Source organism: Penaeus japonicus, unplaced genomic scaffold (assembly GCF_977035675.1).
Source record: "Penaeus japonicus unplaced genomic scaffold, GWHDUDI00000001_assembly GWHDUDI00000011, whole genome shotgun sequence".
NCBI lineage: Eukaryota > Metazoa > Arthropoda > Malacostraca > Decapoda > Penaeidae > Penaeus > Penaeus japonicus.
This window is the reverse complement of record NW_028234413.1, coordinates 19,244,741-19,254,740: the sequence shown is the minus strand read 5'-3', so window position 1 is coordinate 19,254,740 and position 10,000 is coordinate 19,244,741. Positions and strand designations below refer to the sequence as shown.

Below are 10,000 nucleotides of genomic sequence, written 5' to 3'. Positions count from 1 at the left end.
TCACTCACACTCACACAACATGAAGCCATCAAAGAGCTACCCTACCCCCTCCCTCTACCAACGCATCTCGCATAAGGGTGCAAATCGCGGGTTAAACGGACGGGAGAAGGACCCTTATCGTCGGGCCCCAACACCTTCACGCTCGTCGGGGGTTCGCGTCGGGCCAATTATCCATGCTATTAGGACAAATTATTGTACGCAGGTCGCTTCGATCATCTGCCGGTGGTCCAGGGGGGTGGGGGAGGGGGTTGAAGGGGGTGAGGAGGGGGTAAGGTGGTGGAAAGAGGTGGAGCAAGGGGGAAGATGACGGGAAAAGATGGGGGGGAAGAACAGGGGGGAGGTGGTGAGGGGAGATGAGTTGATGCGGGAGGGGGAAGAGGGGGAGAAGAAGGCGAGTAGGGGGAGGTGGTGGAGAGAGGTGAAGATGAGGGGGTAGGATAGGGGGAGACGAAGGTGAAGGAAGGTTAAGAGGGGGAGGTACTAAAGGGAAGGGGGTGAGGAGGGGGAACTTGGTGACAAGGATAGAGATAGATGTAGGTCGAGAGAGAGGAAGGGGTTGGAGTGAAGGAACGGAGGATGAGAGATGGACTTCAAGAATAGGAAAGAGAAGGAGACGAAAAAGAGAGAAAAAGACAAGGGCAGACAATGCCAGACAAAGACAGAGACAGACAGACAAGAGACAAACAACCAGACGAAGGCAGGAAGAGTAACATAAACAGAGAGAGAAAACGAGAGTAGGATGTCCAAACAGCGAAAGCATTAATGAGAAGTGTAATAAGGAAGCCCCTCAGAGGTAGCAGTAATGGGAGCAGTTAAGGAGAGCATCATTAGCCAGTCCCAGGTGCGTTTTCCCTGTTTTCCTTTCCACCAGAGACAGGGAATCTTGTGAAATTGGTATGAAGTAATTACGACCTTTCCACAGCTGAAATTACGTGCCCTTTACACAACTCACGAGGATTACTTAACTGTCAGAGCTAGAGGAAGAGGGCCTATGTACTTCATTCTACAACGTTTACTATTATCCTTCATACAAGTTGACTACTGATTGACAAAATTCATGCTCGATACTTTTAATTCTTAGTAACTCTCATTGTACAGCGGTCCCTCTCATCTCCATTACGATCTGATTCCTCAATGCCACGTATCTCCACGCGGGCGAGGGAGATTAGCGATCGTGAAAGCGTTCTAAAACCTTTCAAATCGATTTTCTGCCTCGCCAGCCATCCCTCGGCGATAATCTACGAGATTTAGACGTCTCCGGAGAGGTTGTCGGGGGGAAGGTTCGTCTTTCAGAGCTGGGAACGTGAGTCACGAAGGCACTCCGGGGACGAATCAACTCCACTAACGACGAACTCGGCGAGACTAATGAAGTCGTAATTACTAGTTGGGGTTAGAATGAGGTCCCTTTAAAGAATACTTTCCTTGGGGCGTTTGTAATTTCAGGTTGTAATATGTTACCAACAGCATCTCAGGTCATAAACTTCTACGGCGCCTCGATTCAAGGTTGTCTCTAGACCGTCTTCCAAGGAGGAGGTAGATCCATCGCCGAAACGGGAGAAAGGGCGAGCGAACCTTGTAAACGGCTACCTTGAAATCGGGAAAATAATATATCCACCTCGCTCACCCTCAGACTAAATACATTAATCTTACACGCATACACCCAGACTATACACCTGCCCTCCGAAAGATGCAAAACGCGAGAACGAAAATAATAGATCAGCCATCGGCGAGGCGGAGAACAAAAGCACGCACTATTATATCCTTAGGAGAGGACGTCGGGCCCACCACTATATAAGGCCCCTCCCGAGAGCTACCAGGTGACGACGCCCAGTGTAATCACAAGGAACAAATACCTATTCGTGTTCCCTTAAGAGCGGGCTGTGCGGCGGCCCCCCTTGATTTACGGCGACGATCGAGAGGACAGGAAAACAGGACCCTGGGACGACCTATAAGAATTGGATTGATCCAGCGTAAAGTATTGCCTTGCTCTGGGTGGAGATGGCGGCTAATGATACAGGCACATGGCTCTTTGTGGTAACTCCGTGCCTATTAAAACATTCAGGTACGGTAGGCGATACGGTATCAGCATTTTTAGCCTAATCTTACAATTCAAAACGAAGCCACGGTATAGTTAGTTTGATAGAGTAAGGCCCGGTGGATATATCGATACGAACTTATTAAACATCATAAACATGCTGTCACCATAAGCTATAATTAAATATTATCAATTTTCTCTTTCCTAATTCTTACCACCAGAAACACGGTTATGAAAATGAAATTGGATAACTTTTACAATTAGGAGCTCCTCAGCGGAGATATTTAACCATCAGCCATAAGTGCTGATGAAGTACCTTGTTTTGATGAGACGTAATATTGACTCGGTCTTAATGAGACAGCGCTGCTTGAGGATACATTACCTTCCCTGAATTAACTAACCATGGCATCCGTACAGCCTGCCAATATCTTTCAGAGCCAAGTGTATCACGTCCCCATGGTCGAGGACGTCGTGAATCTACGGCGGTGAGTGATGAATGCCTTGAGCAGAACACCTTGCCTTCCCTGTAAGAATGAATATTATTCAGCGTGTATGAATGGCCCACGAGCGGGCGTGTCCACCTTACCGTGACTCTGGAAATCGCTCCGTCATGGCCCTGTTGTAGGCGTCCTGAAGGCGGTAGCTGAACGCGGCCTGAATTTTGCGCGAGAGCGACGAGTCCTCCTGTTTCTGCTGTTGCTGCTGATGTTGCCATGACGGCGGGAGGCTGCTACTGGCACTCCCTCTGTTTCCCCGGCCGGGGTCCTCCTCCCCCAGCAGTGCCTCCCGATGCTCTAGGGTGGCACTGGACGACTGACTGCCCCTGTGGGCGCTCTGAGGAACGACCCAGTGCGCGGGCGTGAAGAAGGAGGGTTCCGGGTCGCTGGAGGCACGGCTCTGCCTCGAGTCGTGGCTGGAACCGCTGAAGCACGACCCGGAGCGGTCGAGGAGCGACGACGAGGACGAGTCCACCGACGTGTCCAGGGAGAAGTCGAGCGTGTTGACGGACGAGCGCCGCCACACGCCGCCCGCGCCTCGGTCCTCGCAGCCTTCAGGCAGGGACCGACTGGAGGGCGTGGAGGTGAGGGGCATCAGGGGAGGGGCGCACGGGAGGGGGGGTTTCCCGGGCTGGTCCCGGCGCAGGCACGGCCGACCCTCGCCACACTCCCGGCACGTGCAGATGACGGACACGTACTGGTTGTGGCCGTACACGCGGATGCTGCACGACATTCTCACGGCTGCCCGCGGATCATCTCCGGGCAGTGGCGACAATAAGCTGTGTCATCAGTCCTGCTGCTACGCTAAAGTACTTTCCAATATATCTTCAGCGCTGTTTTTGGTTTCTATCTTACCAATATGCGACAACTAGGCTAGGTGATGTGTTTGCTGATATATACACGCTATAATAATGCCCAGTTCATCTTTATCACTTTTCAGCAATATGTAACATGTATATATAACGTGACTCTAGCACTAGGAATCAGTTATCTTCAATCACTCATATTTCAATACATCAATGTATCCGCTATTGATACTAATTTGCCTTTTCTTAAAAAAATCAACAATATCTCATTTTATTTTCCTGGAAAAGAAGAAAAAAAAAACAATCGTAAAAAAAAATATTTATCAATATTCTCCCAACTTTCCAGTAAAGAACGGTACAAAAGATAAGCGTGAAAAATTAATCTCCGTCCTCCCTTCCCCAAACAACGCGCAGATAAAAAGGCCAGATAACACGGCCTCCTTATCCAGCTATGCATTCGTAGTATCCGCCGCCTCTTGTAACAACACACAGTTCCGCCTAGTCCTTCCTAGCCCCGAGTTTTATGACGGGGATTAGACCGGGGAGGGGATGGGGTAGGGGTGGGGTGGGGAGGGGTGGGGAGGACTATCCTCGTAGACCTATCCTCGGCCCAGATCTCACGCCGGGGACCGAGCGTGGAGAATCGGCACGGCGCTCCCTGATGCTATCGGAGGTGTGAATCGTCACGGGGAAGCTTTGCTTTCCTTTTATAGATATAAAAATGAGTGATGAAAAAGTAGATAAGTCGTCGTAGTAAGGACAATGACAGACAGATCTATTTTTCTTCCTTCTTCTTCTTCTTCTTCTTCCACGAGTTGTTGAGATCGGTTGAGTGGAGGGGAAGGAGGACGGGGGTAGGGGGAAGAAGGGGCAGGGAAAAAGTATCTATTTTCAACCTTTTCTAACTTCTAAGAGGAATGTAGAAGGGAAGAGGAAAGAGGAGGAAACAGAGAGAAGGAAAGGAAGGAGGGAATTTCTGGTTTGGGTAGAGAGGAGGAATAAATTTGCCCATATGAAAGAGAGAAAGAGGGAATTTTAGGTCCGGGTGGAGGTAGGAAAGAGGAAATTTGTGGCCCAAGTGGAGGGAAGAAGGAGGGAACTTTGGGCCCAGGTAGAGGGGAGGTAGGAATTTTGGACCCAAGTAGAAGGAAGAAGGAGTGAAATTTGGACCCAAGTGAAATAGGAAGAAAGGAGTATTTAGCTGAGGTGGAGGGGGAATGAGAAAAAAAAATCAGTCCAAATGAAAGGAGAAAGGAAGGTCCTTTGCCCCAGATGGAGGGAAAGAAAGTTCGATTTTTTTTACCCAGGTGGAGAAGGTACTTAGTCTAGATGAAAAGGGGAGCGGGGCGGGGAAGGAGTCAACCACACAGACTCAAAGCCGGGATAAGAGCGAAGCAGTCACGTTTCGGCTTCATTAAGGGATCACTTTGACTAAGACGCGATCACTCCTCCCCTCGTCTCCTACCTCGCCTCGAAATTATCTTTTCTCTGTTCGAATACATCCGCAAACATACATTCATACACATATACGCATTTTTATCCATGTAATGATACATGGAAGCCTCTCCCTACAATTAATTTTCAAATAGAACTCGTTCAAAACACCCGTACGCTAACAACAAAGAGACAAAAAAAACGAATGAAAATAATAAAAGAAACAGATTTAAAAAATGAAACATACAAAACAAAGAAAGCGAATGAAACTGACAAAGAAAAAGACAAAGCAAAACCATTAACCGCGTGGGCCTCAATGGAAACCTTTCGTGTATCTCACCCATAACAAGAAACAAATGACGATCTCAATGGGTTACATCTGTCACGAACGAGGTTAATATTTCGCTGCGTCGTTAAGCTCGGATAGAACGCCCATTCACGAATTATTTTTTATTCTTACGTAATGGATAACTTCCTCTGAAGTAAGGAGAATCTACGGAAATAATTTTATTATAATTTCTTTTCATTCATTTATTTATTTGTTTTGTAGTATGTGGCTTTAATCTGCGTTAGAATTAAATATCTAATCATGAAGCATAGCTCTTTAATATATAATTTTCTTCTTTCTTATGCTTGTGATTTTAACTTAAGGTATATTCCCTCTATCGCGTAAGAAAAAAAACGCTTATAAGTTTGACAGAATAAGGTTTGTCACGATTACGATTAGCTTTTGGGAAGATCATGGCCGACAAGTAAACGAGACTCATTAATTAATGACTGTATCTATAATCAGAAAAAATAACCTTGAGTATAATAATTCAATTAATATCATAACGATAATTATATATCACGCGACATGTGATGATCCAATTAACGAAGGCTAATTGCTCGACGAAATTGAATTAATTCTTCGTTCAAGGTAAGTCACATTTCTCGCCCGGGTGAGGTGGAGTCATCAGGAAACGTAATATTAAACTCCTTCTAGGAAAAAAAAAATGAAATGACAAATCAGAATGTATAGTGAGGAAAACTTTGGAAGCATTTGTTTTAAAAGCTAATAAAAGTCCACAAACACACACACACAATCCCTCTCCCCTACCCACCCTCCTCCCTACTCCACTTACACCAAACACCCCCCAAATGCCTCCCTACCTACCTACCTTCCTCCATCCATCCATCCATCCATCCATCCATTCATCCATCCATCCATCTATCCATCCATTCATCAATCAATCCACACGATCCGCTCGCTCGCCCACACGCTCCCAAGACGAGTCGGTGCGGGCGGACGGGCGGATGGGCACTCCATAAGAAAGCCGCTTCCCAAACTTTCGTCGGCGCTCGGGAGGTCGCAGGCCCCGCCCACCGCACAAAGAAAACGGACAGCGGAGGAGCATCATCTGTCCCCGGGTCTCGGCGGCGGGAACGTGAGGGATGGACGGGAAGGCTTTGGGGAACACGACCTCTCTTCACTCACTGTCTCTTTAAACCCGCTCTCCTTTGGCTCTCTCGCTCCCGCTCATTCTTCACTGTTACGGCTTTCGAGTTTTCGCTTTTTCGTTTTTGTTTTTCCAGTTGTAATGTTTTCTTTATACTCTCTCTCTCTTTATTTTCACTCTGTTCATTTATTTCCGACAGTTTCTTTTCTCTTCACTCCCCTGGGTATTATGGTTTCTAACGTGAATCAATCACCAGAGAGTGAGAGAGAGTTAGGTTTTCTCATGGCATATGATTTTCGTTGACGTAATCCAAGTCTCCCTCCGAGCGATCATTAGCGGCGGGTTGAAGAGGAGAGAGTTATGGGAGGTATTGCGAGAACACGTCAAACTGAGTCATAGGAATACAACTGACTAAGAAAGCTAAGGAAAAGAAAGATTATAAATCGAGTCAAGAATTCCATTAGACATAAATAAATAGATAAATAGATAAGTATATAAACAGTAGCAGATGGTCTTTGGCGTTACCCTCCGCGTCCTCACACTTCGTAATGAATTCATGTGTATCTCTTGATAACCCCTCCCGCCTCCGCCTTCACACCCCGTTCCCCTCTATATCTCTGCTATTACAACACCCTTCCCCGTCTCCATCATCCCCACCACCCCTACTCTCCCGTGACCCTACACCGAAGGAGGGGTAGCAGAGGTCATGCCCGAATGCGAGAACGTAGCCGATGATGGTGAGGATGATGCTGATGATAATTACGGTTCCCCTACCATTCCCCTTCCCCCATCCCCATCCTCCTCCGTCTCCCCTATGACCCTACAAAATGAAATGACCCCACCACGTGACCCCTATCGACCTCACTAATGACCCCGGCGCGAGGAGAGGAGCGAGAGAAGAAGACACCAGAGGGCGCACGGGGTGAGGGACGGGAGGCTGCCTGCCTTCTCCCGACTCATTGGGCCAGAACTAATATAGCACGACTTGCTACTGAAGAAGGGTCGGCCGGGGATTTAAGGGATGGGAGCGAGGGGAGGGATGGGGAGCTTAGGGAGCGTCGAGGACAGAGAGAGAGAGAGAGCAAGGGTTAAAAATGAAGAAACAGGGGAAGAGAACGTAGGGTATAGGTTTAAGAGAGACAAAAATGTGATTGAGAAGAAAGGGAGAGGTGATGCAATAAGCGACTTATTAAACTACCACGTCGTGTAGAAATATGATACTTATCTCGCCGATCCGAATACAGGAATAACAACCGGAGATAGACGGGCAGATAGAAACTCTAGCCCCCCTCCCCCCTCCCCATCCACAACACACGATAATCGCCCTTAAGGTAAAAAGCTTTCGAGCAAAACTAATCTCACTCTCATGCCACAACAACAGGCCAGGAGGCAAACACAGCGACCCAGTGACAGTGAGTGTTCAGGAACCTATTCACAAACACCCGAAAAAGCTTCAAATCCTCTCAGGAGCGTCAGGATAGCAGCGGGATCCTTTTTCAGGTGGCTGGCGGATTTCCTCGTTTACAGATTCTATCGTTTATTATCGTCGTCGAGATCTCTGTAATAGCTTTAAAAAATTATATTTACGGCCCCTCTCTATAGAAAAAAAGTGTACAAAATGCAGCAATTACAAGGATTACATATAATCAACGTCATAAAATTTACTATCCGTTAAACACGAGAGTAATAGGCCTAGCCGAGATGTGAGCGACCTCCGGATCGGCCTGTGTAAACACTCACACTATATTCACGTCTACAGCACAAGGTTGATCAATTTCCCCACTACAACAAATATCCTTATGTGCAGATGCGTCCTCAATAAATATATGCTAAACTATTAAGTTGAACTTTACTTTAGATCGACGTACGTATTTCATAAACATCGCTATACCCGATGTCTTTGTGGTGGAAAATTTGGATAACTTGCTTTGGACTCGTTGAAGTCTCTCGTCTATTCGGAAAGCTATTGTTGTAGTTTAGTGACTTTATTCCATTTATGTTTATGTTTTGTATTTTAATCTGTGGTTTTGAAGTTTCCCATTTTAATCTTATTTTTTCTAATCCCATTATGTTCACTGACGCATTTCTTTTTGTGTATTTGCTCTATTTGGGTTTCCAATTTAACATGCACCCACTCTCTAGTCTGCTACACCTGCTTTTCGACCAACTGAAACGGGCCGATGTTACGTAAGAATCGACCCTAAATCGCTGGGATAATCCCTTCTTGGATTAATCCCTTTTATTGGACTACGCACCGGCGGATAATCCTAACAAACATGTATGCGTTTGGAGTAAACCCGATGTGGTACCAAGCCCATGAGAATTAAGGATAGGATGATAACTTTCCGGTCTCAGACGCAGGATTTAACGCTCTGTTTGTAAATAATTACGATTGGAAAATGGCATTCATATGATAAGGACTCATATGCTAAGGATAAAAAGGTAAATATAGATCTCGAGCGTGTATAAAATACTTCGCCTACAATAATAATAGCAGATTAAAATATGGAGAAATGGCGAGTGAGTGTACCTGTAATTCTGTCTCTCCCTCCATAAATCTTCTAAAACAAAATATTAAACGTATTTAAATCGTTTCATTATACCATTGACGTTCCTGTAGAGACAAAAATGAAAATATTATCCCTGTGCTTCCCTAAAAAATCCCCCTTCTCTCTCTGTCTTATTTTCCCTCTCCCTCGCCCCTTATTCCATTTCCACAACCACAACCTCCTCCACCAACCTCCCCTTATTTCATCTCCACTCCCTGCCCCATCTCCTTTTCCACTTCTACCGCCACCCCCTCGCACCCTCGCCGAGCACCTATCTCCACCCAGCATCGCCACCCTCGCCTCCCCCGTCCATCTCGGGCACTAATATGAGCATCGCGCAGTAAAGAGTTTCCATGCCGACCCTTCCTGGCGTTTATGGCCCACGTTATCCCCGGGTTATTGCCTCGTCGCTCAGGGCGACCCGCTAGAGCCAGGGGGCGCCCTAGGCCTCTCTCCCCACGCTCCGCCCGAGCTACAGCCGCCCCGGGCGATTCTCTACACTGGGCTTTCTGCTCCTTAGGGGGACTACACGGGTTATTTCATTATTATACGGGCAAGGGTTATGCTGTTCTCTCCTCTAGGGAGCCTGGGTGGGTTCGACGCACTGATCTCAAACCCAGAGGGCGCGCAGGGACGGTGCATATAAACACGCAGTGGTTATGGCACATTTCCTGTTTAGGATGAAGCTGCGGAAAACAGGACCTAGACTCCGCGGTGCCGCTCTCATGCCCCTCGCTAATGCTACCAATGGCTGCTGCTGTAGAGACCAACGCCTATCATAATTAAAATGTGTATAGACATCTCTCTTGGAGCATAAACCTTCAGCGTATAAATCTAAATTCAACAGCAGATACATCTTACCAAAACAAGGGGCTTTAACGCCACAACTCAACTTTTAATGACTGAAGAAAAACTACTGTACAAATAGCCAAGAAAATAATAAACTTCTCCTTAACAAGACTATCCCCTATCTATGCACGAGAACTAACCTACTTACCAAACAGCGACAACCTCAGATCCTGTTCCCAACCCCTCCCTCCCAAGGGTCATGATCCCCCCTCCCTCTTTCTGAGAGAGAGAGAGAGAGAGAGAGAGAGAGAGAGAGAGAGAGAGAGAGAGAGAGAGAGAGAGAGAGAGAGAGAGAGAGAGAGAGAGAGAGAGAAACTGACACATACACAGAAAGAGAAAGAGACATAAATAGATGCAAGACAGAGGTAAGACAGATACAGAGACATGTGGT

At 46.8% G+C, this 10,000-nt stretch overlaps 1 protein-coding gene across 11 annotated transcripts in view; it reads right to left on the bottom strand.

Annotated features, from left to right (window-relative positions):
• The window catches only part of LOC122264043 (ankyrin repeat and BTB/POZ domain-containing protein 2), a 314,129-nt gene that overhangs the window by 51,222 nt on the left and 252,907 nt on the right, over positions 1–10,000 (bottom strand). For 5 of the 11 annotated variants that reach the window (XM_043032732.2, XM_043032731.2, XM_043032736.2 and 2 more), the window contains exon 2: positions 2,622–3,617. The exons of the other annotated variants lie outside the window; for them this stretch is intronic. In XM_043032732.2, the coding sequence (XP_042888666.2) occupies positions 2,622–3,265 (644 nt within the window). In that variant the 5' untranslated portion in view covers positions 3,266–3,617. The remainder of the gene's footprint in view (positions 1–2,621; positions 3,618–10,000) is intronic. 11 annotated transcript variants of the gene reach the window in all.